This window comes from Dipodomys spectabilis, unplaced genomic scaffold, assembly GCF_019054845.1.
Source record: "Dipodomys spectabilis isolate Male_0828 unplaced genomic scaffold, ASM1905484v1 ptg000102l, whole genome shotgun sequence".
Lineage (NCBI taxonomy): Eukaryota > Metazoa > Chordata > Mammalia > Rodentia > Heteromyidae > Dipodomys > Dipodomys spectabilis.
In genome coordinates this window covers 9,169,505-9,193,975 of record NW_024870779.1, presented here as the reverse complement: position 1 = coordinate 9,193,975, position 24,471 = coordinate 9,169,505, and the positions used below count along the sequence as shown (strand labels likewise).

Below are 24,471 nucleotides of genomic sequence, written 5' to 3'. Positions count from 1 at the left end.
TACATAACACATTTCCCCAAGAATAATAGCCTTCTTTTTACTTACCCATGTTAAAAACTGGCTTGCTACCTAAATACTAGCACTAATGAACAGTTGGGATCCTCCATATTGTAGAAATAAAGTAACACAAAATTAATTTGCCTTTATGGGCAGAGATGTTTAGCATTTCCTCATGTGTTCATTGGCCATTTTTACTTCTGAGAAGTCTCAATTTGGTTCCTTTGCCCATTTATTAATTGGGTTGGTTCCTTCAGTCTTTAGTATTTTGAGCTCTTTGCATATTCTGGATATAAGGCCATTCCAGCATATATGGCATTCTGTAGACTGTTTCCACCCCTTTCCCCACAGTTGTGGGGCTTGACCTCAGGGCCTAGACACACTGTCTCTTAAGCTTTTTTGTTCAAGTCTAGTGCTCTACCTCTTTGAACCACAGCATTGTGGTAGTTAGTTGGAGATAAGAATCTCATAAACTTAGCTGTTCTGGCTGCCTTCAAACCTTAATCCTCAGATCTCATCCTCCTGAGTAACTAGTATTATTAGGCATCAGCACCCAGCACCCAGCTAGACTGTCTACTTAGCTTATTAACCATGTTCTTTGCTATGCAGAAACATTTGATACAGTCCATTTGTCAATTCTGTTTCTGATTTGCTGAGTCCCTGAAACTACTCAGAAAGTTCTTGCCTATCTATACCAAGAAATTCTAATATTTCTCTTATTTCTTCCTGTAGTAGTTTCATTGAGGTCTTTGATCTATTTTTAATTCATATTAGTACAAGTTGATAAATAGGGATCCAATTTTAGTTTTTGCACATGGATATACAGTTATCCTAGAACCTTTTATTGAAGACTGTCTTTCTTCCAAACTATATTTTTTGCTCAGATATTAGATGGCTGGAGGTTTGTGGTTTTATTTCTGGATATTTTGTTTCATTGGTCTTCAGGCCTATTGTTGTGCCAGTACCAACTAGTTTTTGTTACTATAGCTCTGTAGTAATTTTGAAGTCTGGAATTGTGATACCTGCAGCATTACTTTTTCTGCCCCTCGCCAGGATTGCTTTTTGCAATTCTGGCCATTTGGATTGCTTTCTCTTACTCAGTGAAGAGTAATTTGTATTTTGATGGGCATTGCATTCAAATATGGATTATTCACTATAACTAAGTTATGACATTTGTGGATGAATGAATCAAGAACATATAATCTCTTCTTTTTTTTTTGGGTCCAGTCGTGGGGCCTGAGCTCTGGGCCTGGGCACTGTCCCTCAGCTCATCAGCTCAAGGCTAGCGCTCTACCACTTGAGCCACAGCGCCACTTTTGGCTTTTTTCTTTTTGCGTGGTGCTGAGGAATGGAACCCAGGGCCTCAGGCATGCAAGGCAAGCGCTCTACTACTGAGCCACCTTCCCAGCCCCCATATAATCTCTTTCTATATAAAGATTTAATAGATAGTCACATAGATATAATGTGACTTAATAGGGATCTGTGTTATCTATATACCATAGATTTTTATTCATCCCATCAGAAAGAATGATATTACATTATTTACAAGGAAATGATGGACCTGGAAAAATTATGTTATGTGAAGTAGGTCAGGCCTAGAGAGACAAAGGACACATGTTTTCTCTCATACACGAAAGTTCTAATTTATAAATATATATGTATATATATAAACATACAGGTTTATATGCATGTGTACACAAATGTATTAACTAAAGTGTAGTATATGCACGGGAGAATTCCAGTGGTGTACTTCCTTTGAGCAACTAACTTGCAGTTTAACAAAATGAATACCAGGAAACTTGTACTTGAAATGTTGAGCAAGTAAGGTCAAGGGGATGAGGGATGATGAATGAAGAGAGGAAAGGTGGGAGAACGCCCTCATAAACTTCATGTATGTATGTAAAGATGAAACTAGGAAAATTGAGGGGATGGGTAGGGCTAGGAATGGGGGAGCATAGTGAAAGGGATGGCGTTGAGATGCATTGAACTCATAAACTAACATGCTTATATCTGAGTTGACTGTAAAGTATCAACAGGGTAGTTAGGCGGTTTTCAAAGTATTGATTTACTATTATTACACTTAACAGTCAATACTTATAATTACAAGATAAAAGCATTTTCATTTTTAAATCTTCAAAAGTTTAGTTTTTTCCAAAATCTTAGATTATCCTATTCATTGCAGCACACAACGAAGTTGATGTTCTGCAAAATAAAAGATACAAATTAATAGAAAATATTTAAAGAAAATTACTTTTGTTATTGAGGAAATCTGAAGGATTTTTTTTGTTCTGAAGGAAATAATCTTTTTGAAGACTTTTTGAGGATTTTTTTTAATTTTAAAAAGATTTTTTTCAGGAAGAAAGAGCATATTACACATTGGTTTGTTACCCAAAGTGTTTAATTATTTATGCTGTAGTGATTTGCTTTTACTTATTCTCTGAATATGAACATTGATGCTGTGTATTTTAAATGAGAAGGGAGAACCATTTGCTATGCTCTACAAAGTATACTTTGGAGTGGCCTTGATTTAGGTTTTCAAGGTAAACAGAGTACTTCTGCTTCCCTCATAAATAGAGATTGTTGGTGTAGCTATTGTAATTAGTGACAATCAGAAAATAGTTCATCTCTGGATAATAATAGGGAATGTTTGATTTTTGAAATGCTAAATTTATACAATGTAGCAAAGAAGGGAGATTTATCACTAGTACTATCTCTTACCTCAGTGGGTAAGATCATTTACAATTACCTTCTTAAATAAATAAATAAAACCTCTCTTGTTAGCCTTTATAATAGGGCAGTAATGCAGCTCTAGCAGTGGACAAATACAATGTGCTGGAAATAGCACTTTTTTTGAAATAGGCTTTTCTGCTCAATTTTGCTTGAACTTAAATGTATAACATAATGGAATAAAATTGTTTTCAAAATTTAAAAAATAGTTTGTATCTTTGTGCTGGAGAATTGTACATTTTTGAGATGTTTTTGAACTCACATAGTGACAGTATAAAAGATAAAATTTTGCTTATCTTCTGAATTTATTATTTTTAGATGCTATTATTCATCCTAAGGACAGGAAAAGAAATGCTTTCACCCTGCCATTTTTACACAGATGTTTAAAATGAATTATAAATTAGAATTAATTTTCAGTTTGGGGGAAAATCATTCAAGAAAATTCATAAATGAATTTTTTATGAATATTTAGCTCTAGGAGATTAAGTATTCTGACTAGAATCTTAGGATGATGGCTTATATAGTTCGGTGTTTGGTATTTCTGTTCTTGAGCATCCCAAAATAAAGATGTTGATTTCTTATGTTTACATTTATGAGTAGTGAGTGTCATTAGAGTTCAACCTGAACTTTTCTCACTTCTTAGTAATCTACAGAAGATAGAAATTGTGTTAGTAAGGAGACTTTGAAGAGAAATCTCAAATTTTAACTTTGCCACACATCAGTGATTTCAAATGACTACCTCAGCAATATTTGTGGTTGGAGGGATACACCATAGATTTTATGGTATTCAACCCTGTCATATATCAAACTTAAATACAGTTTAACTGAATTAGTGAAATCCTTCTAGAATAGCCAGCTCTACTTGGAGTAGTAAGGTAATGTCATAGCCATATGACATAGCCATTAGCATTCACTCATAATCTGACCCATTGTAGGAGCACAGGCCACTGTCTTCAGAGAAGTGGTTTTTAACCACTTCAGTAGTAAATAACAATCACATTATGGTCCAGATTTATGCTTACATGTGAGTACAAATGTGCAAATACAACATACTTACCTTTTTGTTCTCTTTCTTTTCCCTTCCTTTCCTTCCCTTCCTTCCTTTCCTTCTTCCCCTTCCTTCCTTCCTTCCTTTCCTCCCTCCCTCCCTCCCCCTCCCCACCCTCGTCTGCCCCCAGTCTTTGGGCCTGGGCACAGTCCCAAGCCTCTTTGTGCTCAAGGCTAGCATTCTACCAGTTGAGCCACAGCACCACATCCAGCATTTTCTGAGTAGTTTATAGGAGATCACAGTCTCACAGACTTTTCTGCCCAGTCTGGCTTTGAACTACGATCCTGAGATGTCAGCCTCCTGAGTATCAGCCAGGCTTGTAGGCCTGAGACATTGGTGCCCAGCTCTTTTCTTTTTTTAACATGCAAAATTTTCTAGTTAGAGTCTATAAAGTGGATGCTCAAACCAGCTACTGGATGTGTACTTTTGATAAACTAGGCTATTCTCTTCTTGTTAAAGTTTCTCTTTGCCCTAACACTGCTATATTTAGGTTCTTTATACAGTTTCATTTGAAAATGGCTGGGAAGAATCTGCTTAAACTATATATAATTGATATCCAAGGAAAAGGAAGAAATTCTCTTAGGACACAAGTAGATGTGTTGGGTATCTGAGAAGGATTTTTATAGTTCTGATTCTGGGAGTGAGGAGTCCAATTATTGGAGATTATTTACATTATTTGATTTTTGTTTTTCCTCCCCTTTTTAAGCAATGATGGATAGTTTTATACTGAGCAGTATTTAAAGAGGTAATGATAATTTGGTGGTAAAAGAATCATTTTAATTGGAATTGTTTTGAAATGTTATTTTAGCCTGAAATGACTAAGGAGGAATTCAGTTAGGTTTGGATTATATTTGATACTTCTTCTGAAGATTCAATATTTTACCAAAGTAAGAATTCTAAATTTGGGTAACAGGAAAAATGAAAGTTTTAGTTAGTCTGTTCCTACTTAGCTGAGCCTCACTTAATTGATAGAGTGTTTATTTACAATTTTAAAGTTTCCTAAAGTACCTATTAAGCATAAAACATGTTCAAGCAGTATGGTAGGTAGTGGTATGACCAATGAAAACCTTGGTACTGGAATATTTTAAATTTATAGGTGTTTCCATCTGATCCCTAGATTCACTAGTTTGTTTGAATGTTTATGGTAATGTAGACTATCCAGTGAAATGAGTGGAGGAAAGAAGGAAGGTTAGGAGAAAGTTCTACCAATATAACCAGTAGAAAAGAGTTGCTTACTTTGTTATCATTCTATTTGTATGTTCCCCTTCTAATCCTTGTAAACATTTCCATAATTTAAAAACATATATACATACACATTTTTTGTGTCTATGTGTATTCACAATTGTATGTACATATGTGCATTCAGGACCATATGTATATCTATCTATCTATCTATCTATCTATCTATCTATCTATCTATCTATCTATCTATCTATATGTATTTGTATATTGGGGTAGCGTACACATATGGGAGAAAACGTGACCTTTGTCCTTCTGAACTTTTAAACCTCCAGTATTGGTTAAAACTCAAACTTGCTTGGGGAAAAGAATTCAAAATAATTTCAGGAACTGAAGCTACAGCAGTATTCCATGGTACAGCAGTATTTTGCATGTCTCAGGCTCTGTCTGCAGACATATGTTGAGTAGAAAATTATCTGAGGGAGACAGTAACTAGAAAACAAGTGAAGCAGATAGAAGTTAGAAGATGTATAACATAGAAGTTAGATATCTGTATAAGTAGTAATAAAAAGTGAACCTATAACAAGTATATATAATATAAATTCTTTAAATACTGATGGTAGAAAATGATCTTGTAGGAATAGTTTGCAATAAGTAAATAAATGAATGTTTTATTTTCCTAGAGAGATAGGCTTTCAAATTGAGAGCTAAAGGTCTTTTCATCATGTCCTATGCAACATTGTTTTTGTATGTGTGAGGAAAAGACTTCTGAATGTGTATCTAATTTCAGCTTCTGAGAAATAATCAAATATTACATTAAAACAATAATTAAGAGCTGTAGTTTATACCTGTAATCCTAACTAATGAGAAAGCCGAAATTTGAGGAGTATGTTTCAAAGAGCAGCTTGAGCAGGAAAGTCCATAACTCTGTATCTTCAATTAACCACCACAGAGCTGGAAGTGTTCAAGTGGTAGAGCATTATCCTTAAGCAAAAAAAAAAAGCTCAGGGACAGTGCTCAATCCCTGAGTCAAGGCACATGTGTGTGTGTATACCTACACACACACCACACACACACACACACACAGAAAAATAATTAGCTATGAAGAATCAGGAGTTGTAAAACAAGTCATTGGGCTTTTTTTGGTGCAGTTGCATCTCATGCACTGATAATGTGGATGATGGGACTCAAAGGCCAACCCCAGCCTTGGCTAATAGAAGTATATTAGTTGTAGCAAGGAAGTAATAGAAGTATATTAGTAGTAGCAAGGAAGTAACATGAAATTCATTTCTTCAAAATAATTCACACAAAGAGTATAATGGCTACGAACAATTATACTAGGGGTTAAGATTGTATATTTACTATTTTGACTTCTAAAATGTGTAAGATTGCCATTCTGTGTTCAAAGACCATTGTTTACTTATTCTTTATTTTTAAAAATTGCTCTGTGCTTCATTATACTGTTTCACATAATTCCTTATATTAACTATCCAAGTGGCTTAAAAGATTTGTTTGATTTTATTTAAGAAAAATTAACAAATTTTATTATTTATTTTAAAGCTACAAAAGAAAGAAGATCAACAACTGGAGACTAGAAAAAGCACCAGCCCTAAGAAGGCTGCAGAGCCCACTGTTGATCTTTTAGGACTTGGTAAGTAATAATAAATGAAAACCACCATTGGTTACAAAACAAAACCTTTTCTTGAAGTGTGACTATTGTGGCTTTAGCTTAAAAGATGACTCTAAACTAAAAGATGCATATTAAGTACATTTTAATATAGTATGGTTATTTTGCAGATTTATCACAAAACAGAAACCTTTAATAAGAAAGCCAGTGTCTTGTCAGTACTTTCTTCACTGAAATACAAGAAATGGGGTCCTTGGGGGAAAATATCCAAGTTAATCTTCAAAGGGCTTGGTGGATGTGACAGTTCAAAATAAATAGTGGGTTCTTTTTTCTCCTTAGCCCCATTCCCACTCAGTTTTTCAAAATAATTGTGGAATAGCCTATTGTAAAACATGTAGGTGTAAATTTAAATTTACTTTGTTCATTTAAACTGTATTTGATATACAGATCACATAGTGGCTAATTCACATCTTATTCTTCATCATAGTAAAAAGTGCTCATTTTAATTTAATGTCCTGTTTCTTCTCATGACTAGCAGATACATATTTTTTTCCATGGTAAGTAAACAGGCTTTTATTTAAGAAGTGCATGTACTGTGTCTGTCTTCGAAAACTGTAAGCTCCTTTTTAAAATTTAGAATATGACTACATTTTTAATGCTTTAGTAAGATGAAAAGGTTAGAATATTCAGTCACACAAAGCCTTTTGAAGGATTTATACATAGATAATTCATTCAAAATAGAAAGCAAACATCTAAGAACTCATCTCAGAGCTGGATGTCAGTGGCTCATGCCTGTAATCCTAGCTACTCAGGAGGCTAAGATCTAAGGATTACAGTTCAAAGCCAGCCCAGGCAAGAAAGTCTGTGGGACTCTCATCTCCAATAAACCAATAGAAAACCAGAAGTGGCGCTGTGACTCAAGCTACTGCTCACCTTGAGCTAAAGAGCACAGGGACAGCGCCCAAACCCAGAGTTCAAGCCCCACGCCTGACCAAAAAAAAAAGAAAAAGAAAAAAAAAGAACTCACCTCAGCCATTTCAGCAAAAGCAAAAACTGGAGACAAGATTTTTTAGCCAATATCTTATCTGCTCCTTTTAATATTTTACTTTTTCTTCCTTGTAAAATAATTGGCTTGTAATAGTTATTTTTAGTAATATCTGAGTCTTGGAGTTATAATGAACATTTTAACATTTATAAATTTTAGAAATATTGAGAACCAAAAGAAGATAATGAAAGTCAGTTGATTGAAGGATAAATTTGAACATGATACACTGCTTTTCAAAAAAACTGGTCTTCCTATTAAGTAAATTGGTTTTGTGTTAAAAATTACATTTGAATGTTTTATTCATTTCTTAGTAAGCTTTCATGCCATTAAAGATGTAATCCCTGGAGGTAAAATTCTTCTGGTGGTTAAAAATAGTATATTAGAAATATAAAAAACAACTGTAATTTTGAAAATAAGGCTTTAATCCAGGAGCTCTGAATATTCAGGCATGAATTCTGTCCTCAGAACTTTGGTATTTTATTTTCTTTGCTGTCTATGAAAGAAAAAAGAAAAAGTGTTACTACTGAAGTGAGGAAATATATTTTTCTTTTTCTTTACTACAGCATTTCTTTGCCATTCTGAATTTCTGTTTCATTATTTATAACTTTTATATTTTATTCTTATATGTAATTTAAATTTTTAAAATTTTATATATTATATATAAATATAAATAAAATGTATACATATATAAATATATCATTTATTTTATATGGTATAATTTACATATATTTACATTTATAATTTTAAAATATAAGATCTAGATGATAATGTGGTTAATATTGAGTATGTATCCAGGCATCATTGTAGGCACTAGAGAGATAGTTCTAAAAGAAAGACAGTAATAATCTTTGCCTTCTGGGAGCTTCCTTTCTACTTGAGGAGATAATAGTTAAGTAAAATGTTATTAGGGTGAGTGACAGTTAAAAGGAGAGTAGTTGTAATTTTATTAAGGTAAATAGTGATACCACATGTAGGTATCATTGGAGCAAATCTGATGAAGGTATACATATCTAGATTTGCAGGCAAGAGCATGCCAGGAAGTGAGAATAACAAATGTAAAAGGTCTCCAGTGGCAGCCTGCTTGTGCAGCAACAACAGAATAGCTAATTGTAATGTTCTGGGCAAATAATGACAGAGAAGTGAGGAATCAAGATGATTTTAAACAAATTTTAGCTTTTAATTTGAATGACTTGGAAAAACATAAAATAGTTGTCTGAAATGTTTCTGACTGATAAAGCAGAATGGAGATTGAGAAATCATTGGACTCAGCAATTGGAGACATAGCGAAGATATAATAAACTGTTTTTCATATTTAAGAAATTATTTTGACTTCTTGGCTGAGAATAAATAAGAGTATAGAAAGGCAAGGCTAGAAACAAAAAGAGTTTTTGAAGCAGGGAATCTGGTGGTTCACTCCTGTAAGCCTAGCTACTCAGGAGCCTGAGATCTGAGGATCAATGTTCAAAGCCAGCCCAGGCAGAAAAGTTCATGAGACTCTTATTTTCGGTAACCAGAAAAAGCTATAAGTGGAGGTGTGACTCATGTGGTAAATCAAAAACCTTGAGTGTAAAAGCTAAGAGTGCATGCATGGTCCTGTGTTCAGGCCCAAATACTGGTACAAAAAATAATAACAAAAAAACTATTGCAATAATATATATAGATGAGAGATGACAGTGGCTTAGTAATTGGAGGTAATAAACTATATTAATTAGATTTTGAGTATATGTTGGAGATATACCTATTGGATAAATCAAGTAGGATTTGCTAACCAATTACCTGTGTAAAATGAGAGAACAAAAGGAGAATTAAAGAGGAAAGGGCAATAAGTGTGTTAGCTTTCAGCAAAATCAGTAGGATAGGATTGCTGTTTATTTTGATACTGGTCTTGGAGCTTTGAACTCAGTGCCTGGGCGCTGTCCCTGAGTATATTTTGCACAAGGCTAGTGCTCTTTCAGTTGAGTCACAGCTACACTTTTGGCTTTTGTTGTAATTTATTGAAGATAAGAGTCTCACAGACTTTGCTGCCTGGGCTGGCTTTGAACTGCTGTCCTCAAATCTGAGTCTCCAGAGTATGATTATAGGCATGAGCTACTGGCACCCAGGTAAACTGAGGTCTTAATTATGCAGTTACGTGGATTATAAATTTAGGAGAGGTCCACATGAGGAAGTCATCAGTCTGTGAATGTTGCTTGAAGTTCTCAACTAAGAGAATGAACATAGGCTAACCAGAGGAGATTCAAGTGCTATACCCTAAAGTACTCTAGAAAAGTGACCACAAAGGAGTTAGTGGTAAAGTAGGAGTATTTGATGATACTTACTATGTAAGAAGTTAGGTTAAAATTTCTGTATAAGTTAGAGTGTTCTAGCTTATGCTATGGTAACAAACATATTTAAAATATAGCATTACATGCTATGTCCATCACAAATTAGGTATTGCTCTACCATATGTCATCTACACTTCAGAACCCTTGTTGACAGAGCAGCCTCTGTTTAGAACAAGAATTGGCAAACTTTCTATAGAAAAATAAAAAGAACATATTTTAAGCTTTATGGGCATACAGAGTCTCCAATAACTACTTGGCCATAGACAGTATATAATGCATGAGCATAGCTGTGTTCTATTAAGACCTCATTAAACAACAACAACAAAAAAACCCCTAGAAAGTTACAACTATATGTAATCTCTACCCTAGAACCACAACATTCTTCTCTAAGCAAAGAAAAAGAGAGCTAAATAGGGGAACACCTACCCATAATTTTGAAATCCTAAGTTCTATACATCTACACGGCACCAGGTTGGCTCCTGCCCTAAAACGCCATCCTATTTTGGTTGGCTCCTGCCCTAAAACACCATCCTATTGTTGTATTGGAGTGGCTCTTGTCGCCAAATGGGTAGAACTAACCATAAAAACACAAGAAACATGTCCAATCAACTAGCCCCAACTCTATCTCCACATAAATAAGCTATAGAGCAGTCCCAGAATGACCTAGAGAATAATACTCAAGATACTTTAAAAGCATGGCTGGTAAATCTGAATGAAAAATTGAACACCCTGCATAAGGCTATAACTGAACTTGACGAGCCAACCAGAAACTAATAGACAAGTTCATGGCCTCCACAAATAAAAAGATACTTCATGGCCTCCACAAATAAAAAGATAAAGGAACTCCCAACAGAAGGAGAAAGAGTCCAATGAAAAGATAGAAACCCAGATAAAGGAGTGGAAAAACAAATCCGAAAACCAACTCCATGAGGTAAGGCAATCTATTCAAGACTTAAAACCTCAATAAGAGCTGGACACCATTAAGAAAGACCAACAAGCTGGGTGTCAGTGGCTCACGCCTATAATCCTAGCTACTCAGGAAGCTGAGATCTGAGGATCATGGTTCAAAGCCAGCCCAGGTGGGAAACTCCATGAGACTCTTATCTCCAATAAAAGACTCAGAAAACCAGAAGTGGCACTGTGGCTCAAGTGGTAGAGCACTCGCCTTGAGCTGTGGAGAGCTGAGGGATAGCGCCCAGGCCCAGAGTTCAAGCGTCACAACCGACCAAAAAAAAAAAAAGACTAGCAAGAAGGAAGGGAGATAAATAGCAAAGTAAAAAGTCTTGAAAGCAGAATAGAGGAAGCAGAAGACAGAATCTCTGAGGCAGAAGGTAGTTTAGACTCCATAGAGAAAGAGCACACAGATATTCATAACAAAACCAAGAAGCATGACAGATCACTGCAGGAGCTACAAGATACAATCAGAAAGCCTAATATGAGACTAATAGATGTAGAGGAGGGCCTGGAAAGGGAAGCCAACACATTAGGAAATATATTCAGCAGAATCCTAGCAAAGAACTTCCCAAATATGCAAAAGCTCAGACCCATCCAGATACAAGAAGCTTTTAGGACCCCAAATAGACCAGGCCAGAATAGGACATCCCACCACCACATATAGTCTGTACAGGATGGATTGAAACTAAGGAAAGAATTCTTAAAGCTGCCAGGGAAAACAACAATCACCTATACAGGTAAGCCTATCAGAAAAACCTCAGACTTCTCAGCAGAGACCATGAAAGCAAGGATGCCATGCCTAAAGACAAATAACTACCAACCAAGAATAATTTATACCCAGCTAAGCTCTCATTCATAGCGGAAGGACAAATAAAAACCTTCCACAGCAAGGAAAAACTGAAACAATATATCGCTACCAAACCAACTTTGCCAAAAATCCTCAAAGACGTTCTACATATAGAAAACCAAAAAGAACAGGGTATTGGCAATGAAATGGCCCACAAAGATCATGAACAGCCAAGGCACAGCTCTCTCCCACCCCCACCCTCCCCAAAATGGATAAAAAGGCAGGAACAAACACCTCTCAGTCCTAACTCTAATATTAATGGACTTAACTCTCCAAATAAGAGACATAGATTGTCTAGTTGGATAAAAAAGCAAGATCTTCCTATCTGCTGTCTTCAAGAGAGACACATTACCCACAAAAACAAATATATTCTGAAGGTGAAAGGCTGGGATAAAGTCTACCAAGCAAATGGCCCCCATAAACAGGCAGGAGTTGCAATCTTAGTATCAGATAAAATAGACTTCAAATTAAATTAAGTGGGAAGAGATAAAGAAGATCATTACATAGTGATTAAGGGATCTCTCCTTCAGGAGGATATTACAGTTCTAAATATCTACTCACCAAATAATGGAGCACCCACATTTCCTTCAAATCACAGATAGATCCAAAGACAATAATTATAGGGACAAGGGAAAATGTGGTCCTAAACACCAAAGCAGGAAATCTTTACCCACCATTTACTTATACTTTAATGATCTCTCAAGGGAATAGAGATTAAGTCCATCAAATAACTGTAATGCAACATTAATTATGTGTGCAAAAGTTAATTTTATAAAGGTAGTGTTACATCTAGACCATGGCATATATTGTAAATTTTACTTATACATAGTGTAACTGAAAGCATGATAAAAAGGTTATAATTCTGATCAGGGCAAGACATTTTGAAGAAGGAAGGCTCAGTTAGTACTAGATGGGAACTGAAAGAAAATTTAACATCTTCAAAAATACTGGTCACTATTTCCCTTTTCATCCCAACAAAATTAGGATTACCTAACTTTTGCTTTTAGCCACTGTAGCCACTGTAGCCAAGACATCTATGTTTAGAAAGTATTTCAGATTGTCATGTAATGAAGCATTTGCTTTATGCCAGTCAGGGACAGAAAAAGCTGGACAAGACTCTGATTATAAATATAAATATATATATATTGCTGGTGGTAAGTAAAGAGCCTTGTAACATACCAGGGTTTGTCCATGCTGAATACATTCAGATACCATTAAAAATGGAAAAAGCACATAGGAAGGCTGATACTTTGTAGTCCCTGGACTAGAGGAACATATGGGAGGTAGAGTCACTGGGCTACCTACATTTTTATCTTTCTTGTCACTTTCTGTTATGGACAGTTTAAAATATTTACCAGTTCACACACACACACACAAATCCTTGCCTGAAATCTTAGGGTTAAATAGGAAGAAATTAGTTACCCATCGTTTACTAACTGTAAACCAGAGGTGTGTGGGAGGTCTGGTTTGAAGTAGATATGATGCAGCTCATTGTAAACATGCCTCAGAAAGGGACCTTGGGCTGAGCATGATCCCTACCTTCTTCCCTCCCATTCCCCACTCTTATTGAAATATAAAGTATATTGTTTTCATTTATAAATTCCACCACAGGCCTAGAAGAAGAAACTAAGTAGCATTTTAAATACTTTTTACCTTGTCCTTATTTGGATTATTGTTGTGAGGTGGGTTTCTGGTATAGACAGTTAACAGAATTGACAACCTCACTCATTGTAGTAAGGACTTCTAAGTGATAGTGATTGGCATCAAGACTTTGTCTTATTTGAAATGTTCTCATAATGATGTGAAATGCGTTAATAATGTGTGCTGGTTACACCTTAATGTTTGTGTAAGATCTAACATTGATTTAAAAACATTCCTATAGCTTAAAACATTTTAGCCTTTCTTGTCAATTTCTGTTATGTGGACAGTTTAAAATAAGCACTCATCTATCATAATAGAAAACACTAATCTGAAATATTACCCACTAGCTACTAATTGTAGGTTTGATATCATGCCCTTAAGATCAAAATCATTTCTTCATTTTACTGCATTATTATAATTTCTCCTGTTTTCTCATTCCTTTTCAAGGAGTCTTTTGTGCTTCTTTACAATAAACTTCTTCCAATTGCCTTAAGACTTTTCTTCTACTCTAATCTCCCACTGTCACTACTCCCACTCTCACTACTGTTTCTCCATACTAATGAAAGGGAGCCTTCTCTTGCTACTGACTTCCTACAACTGTTCTTTAACTGAACAAAGTGTGGTGAATTCCATTACTTGTATGCACAGATATTCTCATTATCTCATAGAATGCACTTATGGTTAAAAGAAGTTTTGTTTGTCCGGGTTTTTGTGTGTGTGTACGTGCACGTGCGTGCGTGTGCGCGCGTGTGCACATAAGCAAGGCATAACCTAAACCATTACAAATAAAAATGTTAAATTATGGTGATATGCACTATTTAAACCACTTCATTTGTACAAGCCCTGTTCTTCTTTTTTTTTTTTTTGTCTGTCATGGGGCTTTAACTCTGGGCCTGGGAGCTGTCCCACAGCTCTTCAGCTCCAGGCTAGTTCTCTACCACTTGAGCCATAGCACCACTTCTGGTTTTGTGGTAGTTTATTGGAGATAAGAGACTCATGGACTTTCCTTCGCGGGCTGGCGTTGAACTGTGATCCTCAGATCTCAGTCTCCTTAGTAGCTAGGATTACAGGTATGAGCCACTGGCACCTGGCCTTTCTAACTTAAACTACCTTTCTGAGAACTGTAGGTAGTATTTTGGTGTCCAGGTGCTTTTGTGCTCTATTGAGTTTATTTGTTTTTTTTTCCAGTCAGGAAAGAATGTGCTATTACTGGGCCCTTGATTAGATGAATTCATTCTTTTGCCAATGGGTTTGAAGTACTCTTCAGTAGCTGAGTATATATTGTATCCCAGCTTTGTGCTCAGCCCACCTCTACCTGTATTCCTCCCTATAAATTGGTAAGATGTTGGGCTCGGTACAGGGGGACAACAGAGTAATGGACGTGATGAGGAAGTGTTTGAGTGCAGCCTCAAAAAAGTTTCAAACCATTCAATTCTTGCTTTGCAAATTTAATTCAAATAATTACAAATTATTTAAAAGTTGGTTTTTAATTTTCAGATTTTAAGTTATTTCTTTGTAGTGAGGTATACTTGTAAATTCATGGCTTTTGATGAAAATAATTTAAAGAAAACAGCCCTAGCTCCCCAGGTCAGAAGACTCCATTGTAGTACAAGCTTTCCTACTTAACTAGCTGAGGTACATTGAAATATTTCAGTTTCTTTCTGAACTAGTTTCTGTAACTGAAGATAAAAAGGGATCTCATCTTTCATGCAATAAAAATGATAATATAAACTTTAAAACATCTAGGATAAAAGTGATGGTAATGGATAATGATTCTTTATCTTTTTGAAATATTGAAAGCTAAAAACCAAGTTTTTAAAAATAAAACAATCCTTTTAAAGAAATGTATTTTGTAAGTCAAATCAAACAGTAAAATTGACAAATATTGGAGCCCATTGGGAACTTGTATTTATTAATTTTGTTAGGCTGAAAAGTTTTAATTTAGATGCTGTGTAGGGGTATGGCTTTTGCAGTAACAAGGAAAATTGATGGTAGTGAAATCTAGAACCCATCATTATGGTCATATAAGCAGGAAAGACTAAAGTATAGAGAAAAGGGTAAGTCTGGTACTGGTATGAGAATAGAGGAGTCTTTGGTTCTCATGGCAAGATATCTGGTTAGAAGAAAATACTGATTAGGCCTGTCAGGAAAGAATTTTACTTCAGGGGCCTACTTTATGTGAAGAACCTGAGAGTTCAGGAGGCCAGTTTTAAAATGCAATTAAAAAGTGAGAGAGTGGACCTTGTTTTTGACATGCTAGTGAAATAGAAGTCAGTAATTTTCAGAGTAAGGACATGAGTTGTTTTGTATAATTTACATTAAGGAACATAGATGGTCGTGGTTCTGTTCTTGTCAGAGTGAAAATCTAGAACTTGCAATGTCCATTAATCATTAGTTGATTAAGTTGTAATAAGTTCATTCAGTAATAGGATGTAGTTTTCCCATCCCCATGGTCTATCATTTTATATAAAAATTTTTGTATGGTCATATACCTTTGTAAAAAATCATGATAAAATACAGATAGCATAAAATTTACCATTCCTAAGTGCACAGGCAGTGGTATTAAATACATCTGTTCTGCAACAGTCACCATCCCCATGATGGACTTCCAGTTTCTTCATTTTTGCATACCTTCAAATTTTTACGAGCATGCATCACTTTTGTATTAAAAACTTAATGATCATAATTCAAGCTTTGCTCTAGGGCCATGACAGTAGGCATTCTAGCAGTCATGTTTATACTCCTAAAGGCTGTGAGGAGTAGTAAAATGTGATTTCAAAAGCCAAATAATGAAGAGGTGACTGATCAAGAACACTGGACATTTATATGTACACATTAAACTATAATGCAACAGCTGCTGGGTGCAGGTAGCTCATGTCTATAATCCTAGCTATTCCAGAGGCTGAGCTAGGGGGATTGTGATTTGAAGCCAGCCTGGGCAGAAAACATCTGTGAGATTCTTAACTCCAATTGATCAACGAAAAGACAGAAGTAGAGCTGTGGTTTAAGTGGCACAACGTTAGCCTTTTGCAAAATATTCTTGAGGATAGTGCATAGTAGGCCCTGAATTCAGGCCGTAGGACTAGCACAAAACAACAACAAAACAATATTCTTCTGAGCTTTTAATTGTTACTGATATAAATACTTTCATGTATTTGCTAAGCATAACTAACTTCTAAGTAAACACAGTAGGTCTGCTAAAATATAATGTGCTATTTGTAGTTGATGAGGTTGTTCTCATTCCCAACTCTGCTTATTCACATTATTTACTGAAATGTGAAAAAATGTTCAGTTGTATATTTAAATCTACTCTGTCCTTTTAAAATACTCCTTTATTTATGGTTAGTATTTGGAGTAAAACAGAAAACAAGTTCTTTAAAGAGATCTAGCTTCAAAATGAATGTTACTTAAAAGAATTAGAAATAAAAAAATTACTTTCATATATAAATCATTTTAATTCTCTTAATGTTTTGTTTGTATATTTTCATCAGTGAATTAGCAATTTCCAAGGTGTAAGTAGAAGGGGTGGGAATGAACTGATTTTGAGGGGAATGAGTTGATAAAATGAGTTAACTTTGTTATTTATAACACGTGTAAATACATGTTTCTTTTTATGGTTTTTGATAATGTGCTATCACTGAAGATAACTTGAAAAATACTTGTAGTTATTATTTTCCAAATTAACCTTATTTGGGTTTCACACACCTATATATAGATTGTAAAAACGAATGTGCTATTTATTCATAAGTTAATGATTTACTTTTAGTAATTCACTTAAGCTTCAATAGGAAAACAATAGAAAGAGAAGAAAACAATGACTGTCTTTGGTTTGTGGTGAAAAGAGACAGTAAATAGAAGACTTTCCATTAAAATTTGCCAAATATTTGAGTTCTGGCTTTGTACCAGTTAAATGTTGAAAGACTTGTTAAATATTTTTTTTGGTTTACATTTGAGAAGGGTATGGTCTGAAAGAGAGGTCAGATGATTTTGAAAATTGTTAAAAATAAAAGGCTGACTAGACTATCAAGCTCCCTGGAACCTTGCTTGCACTTGGAAATTGTCCGCTCGACTCAGTTCATTAAGTCAGTTCATTCAACCCAAGTCACTCTACTCATTTTGCTCAACTCAGTCCATGCAACTCATTTTCAATTCATTCAACTCATTTCACACAATTCAGCCCACCCAACTCAGTTCATTCCTACCACTTCTTTTTCAACTTGCAAATCTCTCTATTTTTTGGCACTTTTTAAAAGGAGATACACAAAATGAGATATACTTCTTTTTGCGTTATTAAAATTAAATTTTTTACTAGGGAAAAAGAAACTGTCAGTGTGTATCTGTATAATTCTGTATTAGAAAAATAGATGTTTTGGAAAATCCTAAAGGTTGTATTTTCAGAGATTTTTAAGTGTTTACTATAGAATCAATTTAAGTACCGTTTGGCTTTTTTTTTTCTAGTCAGTATATTTCTTCATTGTGTCTAAAATACATGTCAGACATACTAAACTTTCAAATTGTATTTCCAGAGTAGGTAAAAATGAGTGTATTTCAAAAATCAATATGCAGAACAATGTCAAATACTATAACATTTGTTAAAAGGGGTTTGCTTATTTCTAGAAGCTAGCAGATAAAGAATATCCTGAGAAAATAAAACTGAAAGTTCATTTCTTTGGGAATAGGCATATATCCTGATAGATAGAGGATTTTTTAGTTGTTCTGTTTTTGGTGGTTCCTGCCTTCTCCAACCCCAGGTTCTAGGGCTTGAACTCAGGATCTGAGTGTTGTCCATGAGCCTCTTTGTGCTCAAGGCTAGTGCTCTACCATGTGATCCACAGCACCAATTCGGCTTTTTCTGAGTAGTTTGTGGGAGATAAGAGTCTCATGGACTTTCCTGCCTGGGCGGGCTTTAAACTGATATTCAGATCTCAGCTTCCTGAGTAGCTAGGATTGCAGGTGTGAGCTACCAGTGCCTGGCTGAGTTGTTCTGTTTTTAAACCTCATAATTTAAAAATAATGTTTTTATGTAATTCAAGACATTATCAACACAAGCATCTATATTTTCACAGATGGCCCTGCTGAGGCTCCAGTGACCAATGGGAACGTGACCACAGTGCCAGCCCTAACTGATGATCTGGATATCTTTGGACCAATGATTTCTAATCCCTTACCTGCAACTGTCATGCCCCCAGCTCAGGTAGGTGATAAATGGGGTTTTATATGACTGCCACACATTCCTTTTTGAAAAGTTTCAGCAGTTTAATTTAGAAATAATTGTTTCTGAGTAATCTGTGACTTCAAAGCCTACTTGTCATTGACTTGGAAAGCTAAGCCTATAGCTTGATTTTACATATAAAATTTCACTTAAATATAGTCGTCGTTATTGATTTACATTGTTTTTGGCTGCTATAGAAGCACATCCGAAACTGTAGAAACTATAGAGGCATAAACTTTATTGTCTATCTTCCTTCACCCCTTTTTTGTGTGTGGTATTGAGCTTTGAACTCAGAGCCTCAAGCATTTTACCACTTGAGCCATGCTTCTGTATCCAAACTTTGTTCTCTTAAAAGCTCTAGCACTTGCTTTAGGGAAACAGTTTAGAATTGCTACTTCAACCTGACTTAAAGTCAATAAGGTCATTTATTTACTTTGGAAGTTTCTAAACTGTATATGTTTTCATGGGAATAAGAATCTCTAGCAAATTTAGCACCCAGTCTTTTTTTCTAAAAGTAAGTTATATTTTAAGTTAAACTTTTTATTGCTATTGTGTGTGTGTGTGTTATATATGTGTGTGTAGTTTAATCTTAAGGTTTTTAAGAAGTGTTAATGGTAAAGAAATTTTGAATTGCCTAATTAACATTACATGAAATTTCAGATGTAATATATGAACTTTCAGGATACAAGTTACTCTTAATTGTACATTAAGATTCTATATATCGTATTTTAACTTTGCACATACAGTTTGTTTTAAGATAGAAAGATAAATTACTTTTTTGCCTACAGAAAAGGAAGTTTTGTATGGTTGGAAAAGTTTTAATAAGAAAAAGTCTGTCTTAGAAGATAAGTAATATGTTATTGCACATATTTTTGTTATGATATTGTGTTCTTCCTACTAAGATTTAAATCATTACATTTCTTAATTTAAATGGATCTTTATCAAAATTACATGCAGCAATATTAGTTTCAGGAAGGTAGCTTTGCCCTTTTTCCGCATCATTGCAACACACATGGAGAGCAAGGGATTGTTTTTTGTTTTTTTTTTTTTTTTACTGTTGTTTCAAGTAACATGATTTACTTTGTGAATAGATGGAGATACAGGTTTTCTAGCTGGGCAATGGTGGCTAATGAGCGCCTGTACTCAACAGGCTAAGATGTGCGAATTCCAGTTGGAAACCAGCCCAGGCAGTAAAGCCCTTGAGACTTCTGTCTCCAGTTAACCACCAAAAAGCCAGAAATGAAGCTGTGGCTCAAATGATAGAGTGCTAGTTTAGAGTGAAAAGGCAAAGGGACAACGCTTAGGTCCTGAGTTCAAGTCCCAATACTGGCACAAAAAAAAAGAAGAGAAGAGGAAGGAGGGGGGGAGGAGGGAGGGAGAGAGGGAAGAAAAGGAAGGAAGGTAGGATTGTCAAATCTTGTGACTTTGGAAGGAAATGTTTAGGTTATTTGAAAATCTGATCATGAAAATATTTCAGTCTAGCATTGTAGTGAGGCAGTTACATCTGTTGGATTCCACTGGGGTCTGAGGATTGTTTGCAATTGTTAGAGGATCAGACCCAACTGCTGAGTCTTCATTGTAGTTCATATGTGCTCAGTATCAGCGCAGCAAGTAGACCAGTGAAGACTTCTTTAAAGCTGAAGTACAGTAGTGCCATGAATCAGGAGCAGGAATCCTGGTGGAGGTCTGGGAGCAAGGCTGGCCTTCAGGTATTCTCATTGATACAGTAGGTTGACTTTTTAAGGCAAATCTAATTCCTTGGAACGTTGAAATGTTTTTGTAGACCAAAATTGTGTTGAGTCCTATGAAATATTTTATGAAGAGGTACCTTTAACTTTAATGTAAAGATTAAAATTTAGGTAAATTTTCAAAATAATGCCTTTGAAATGGAATACAGATTATAAACACATGTGTATATTTGTGCTGGTACTGTGCAAATCATTAATTTGTGGGGAGGGGAGGTTATTATATAGGAAATTGAGTTTAAAACTAGTTTATTTGTACAACAAGATTCTGAGTTACTCAGAACCCTATTCTTTCACTCTCTCACTCCCCAACCACGCATGTATAAATTCTAATAAAAGATTTTACCACATGGACTATAGATTGCATTTACCGTCTACTTTACCTGAGCCTGGAAATACTCAGCTGACAGGAATATACGTGTATTTGGAGGACTGGGAGCATGGACCATTCCAGAGCCCCTGTGGCAATACAGAAATTCCTTTTCCTGTTCTGTTGATGGTTGTATGTGTATGTAGGTATACATGACAGTATTTAGACTTGCTCAAGTGCTCTGAAATGCCTGACCTTGGTTTAGCCTTGGAGTCCCAAAAGGCCAGTGAGTGTTTGGTTAGAGACATTGCAGCTTCCTGAAATATAAAGCAACAGGTAAACAGTATTTTATTCTGGCGTTGTAATGGTGGCAAGTGAAACATAAAAAAACAAACATGTTTTGAGTCCTTTTATGTTGTTTAGTTGGCCACTTCTAGACTCTGTCCTTGTAGATATCCATATTACCTACCTTTAGCAGAAGACACTTACACCATGTTTAGATCATGTGACTATTAGGCTGCTCCATGATGAGACCAGGATTATAGTTCCCTACTCTTGAGAGTTTTTCTGTGATAACTTACTACCCACAGAATAGACCCCGTGGTGTTAAATAGAACCATGATGAAAAGATAGTTTTTTTTAACATTTATTCTGAGTAGCTAAAAATACTTTTACATAGTTATCAAGCATATCTCTATTTTATGAGAGAAGTGCCACATCCAAAAGCACACTGATTAAAGCTAGGGTTCTAGGCCTCTCAGGCTGGTTCAGGCCCATGCTGTTAGCTTCTGTAATCTTTTTTTGGGGGGGGGGTCCGGTCGTGGGGCTTGAACTCTGGGCCTGGGCGCTGTCCCTCAGCTCTTCAGCTCAAGGCTAACGCTCTACCACTTGAGCCACAGCGCCACTTCCGGCTTTTTTCTTTTTGCTTATGTGGTGCTGAGGAATGGAACCCAGGGCCTCGGGCATGCAAGGCAAGCGCTCTACCACTGAGCCACATTCCCAGCCCCAACTTCTGTAATCTTTACTAGCTACGGTATACTTGGATTCAAGGACATTGATGCAGTTGGCATTTCATCATATTTTGTACACATTTCAGTTTTTGCAAACTAAGATGGCGTTTTAAGACCCTGTCTTAGAGCCGTACCCCACTGGGGTTTTGAATTCAGAGCAAACTCTTCCTTGCTTGGCCAGAGGTCTATTACTTGAGCCACACCTCCAGCCTGGCTTTTTGCTTGCTAATTGGAGATAGACTTGTGCAAACCTTGAACAGACATCCTTCATGCTCAGCTTTCTGAGTAGCTAAGATTGCAGATGTAAGCCACTGGCTCACATAATTTTCTTCATATTATTCTGCTTAAATTACTTTATAAGTTGAATGTTTGGGCAGTTTTCCATGGTATTCTAGCCAGGGCATTAAACATTAAACACTTGAGAAGAATCCTAACCAGCTTTAGTATTGATATTTAAATTAAGTCCATATACACATTTAAATATGATTAATATGTAATGACCACAGAGATCATAAAGCAAGATTTTCAGTTAGAACTGTTCAGTACTAAATATGTGCATGATATAGATTAGTGAAAATACCGCATTATGTTAAATATCTGTGCACAAGTATTCATTGGCTTCTACATGGAGTGTTTGATACGGTGTACAGGTGATCACAGTTTCTCTATATCATTTTTGGGCTAGGAACATTCTGGTGTTTTAAGGACTTAAAATTACATATATAAAAAGCTTATGATGTAGCTTTTGTAAAGGTAAAAAACTTTAATTAACCATTGTGAAACCCTCCTGTGGTCTAGTAGTTGTAGAGATTCATTCCAAGGAATACAAGTTCCTTGAAGCAATAGGGGTGGTCTTGAAAGACCATCCACCAAACTGTTGTTTTCTGTTCAAGATGAGATGAGCAAACCACATCTCCCCAGCTGCTAAATAATTTTATTATGAAAGAACTTGTCTCCCATCTTTACAGTTGCAAATTCAAATTAAGAAACATTTTATTCTAGATGTTTTTGTGGAGGCCTCTTGGAATTAATTCCTGCCTAATTTCATAACTGTCTGGATTTAAGTAGTAGATCAGTTATGGTGCACTATAAAGAATTCAATAGCTTTGTTTTGATGTTTGTCTCAGGGGGCATCCTCTGTACCAGCAACTGCTCCCTTATCTACAGTGACATCTGGGGATCTGGATCTGTTCACTGAACAAACTACAAAATCAGAAGAAGTAGCAAAAAAACAACTCTCCAAAGATTCCATCTTATCTCTGTATGGTACGGGAACTATTCAACAGCAAAGCACTCCTGGTAATTAATTTTGAAACCTTTCAGTGAGTTGCAATGACATTATTAGAAGTACATTCTGTGTGACTGGAGTATCGCTTACATTTATTCTCTACTTTCCTGTGGTATAGTGCATATTTCTGTTGCAGTTTATATAACTATAAAACTGAAATGAATGAAGCGTTAGAATTAAAAAGCAGCAGGTACAGGATTCACAAAACTTTATTCATTCACATACCACTTCTTAAATATTGTTTCACAAGCTTAAAGAACATTGATATCTTTCAAGAATTAGTAAAATTTGCTCTACATTGTTTGTACAGTATATTTCCTTGATAGTTTAATAAACAGTCTGATTTAGCACATAAATTCCAGAAACTTACAAATGCTTTGTTATTTTAATGAAAAATGCAGAATATTTATTCAGTGTTATTCCATTGAAATCATGACAATCCAGTTACTTCCACATAGAAAGCCAACTATAGTTGTAGTAACTCCATGGTGCAAGTCAGCAGAACAGCCTGTGCTATCGTGCCCCATAGAGTTTGGTCTTCACAATGAAGATACATTGTCTGGCTGTTGCCTAAGATTTACATTTTCTTCTTAAATATGTTCAGATCAATAATTGATTAATTTACATTTTCTTCTTAAATGTGTTCAGATCAATAATTGATTAATTTCTGGAAATTACCAGCACAGTATAAATTCTCAGCAGTAGAGCAACTAGACTGCAGTGAAAGTTTGTAGGTCAGGAAGATGACAATCCTTTGTGTGTGTAGAGGTGAGTGTAGCTATATGTAATAGTTCTGATTTCTGTATTCCTTTGTTTAAATCTTGTTTCTTGTAATACAGGTGTGTTTATGGGACCCACAAATATACCATTTACCTCACAAGCACCAACTGCATTTCAAGGTTTTCCATCAATGGGTGTACCTGTACCTGCAGCTTCTGGCCTTATAGGAAATGTCATGGGACAGAACACAGGCATGATGGTGGGCATGCCCATGCCCAATGGTTTTATGGGAAATGCACAAACTGGTGTGATGCCACTTTCTCAAAATGTCATTGGCCCCCAAGGAGGAATAGTGGGACAGATGGGTGCACCCCAGAGTAAGTTTGGCCTACCACAAGCACAACAGCCTCAGTGGAGCCTCTCACAGGTAGGGCTCATTTACTTTCCAGCTCCTCCCAAATAAAAAAAATATAAGTGGTTTTATTGATTGGCTGGTTAGTTGGTTGATTGGTTGAAATGTAATGATCTAGTAGGGATAATGTATCAGATCAGAAATGTCTGAATATTAGGAGTTTTTTAATGAAATGGACAAATTATTTGTCTGTGTCCTTTTAGTGTATTCTATAAATAAATGTTAGGCTTTTTTTTTCCATTTTAGACTACCAAACTGTAAAGATGAACATATTTAACTTATTAATAATAGAAGTTATCTTGGGCATCATGAGAGATACCCTGGTCTGCCACAGGAAGGTAGCATCAAGCTTTACCCAGCTTTCTGGTAGGGCATTTTGTAGTCC

At 35.6% G+C, this 24,471-nt stretch overlaps 1 protein-coding gene across 4 annotated transcripts in view; it reads left to right on the top strand.

Moving 5' to 3' along the window:
* Nucleotides 1–24,471, top strand: part of Smap1 (small ArfGAP 1) — a 121,375-nt gene that overhangs the window by 93,124 nt on the left and 3,780 nt on the right. For all 4 annotated transcript variants that reach the window (XM_042687084.1, XM_042687083.1, XM_042687085.1 and 1 more), the window contains 4 exons: nt 6,512–6,602; nt 18,456–18,583; nt 22,794–22,965; nt 23,794–24,101. In XM_042687084.1, the coding sequence (XP_042543018.1) occupies nt 6,512–6,602; nt 18,456–18,583; nt 22,794–22,965; nt 23,794–24,101 (699 nt within the window). The remainder of the gene's footprint in view (nt 1–6,511; nt 6,603–18,455; nt 18,584–22,793; nt 22,966–23,793; nt 24,102–24,471) is intronic.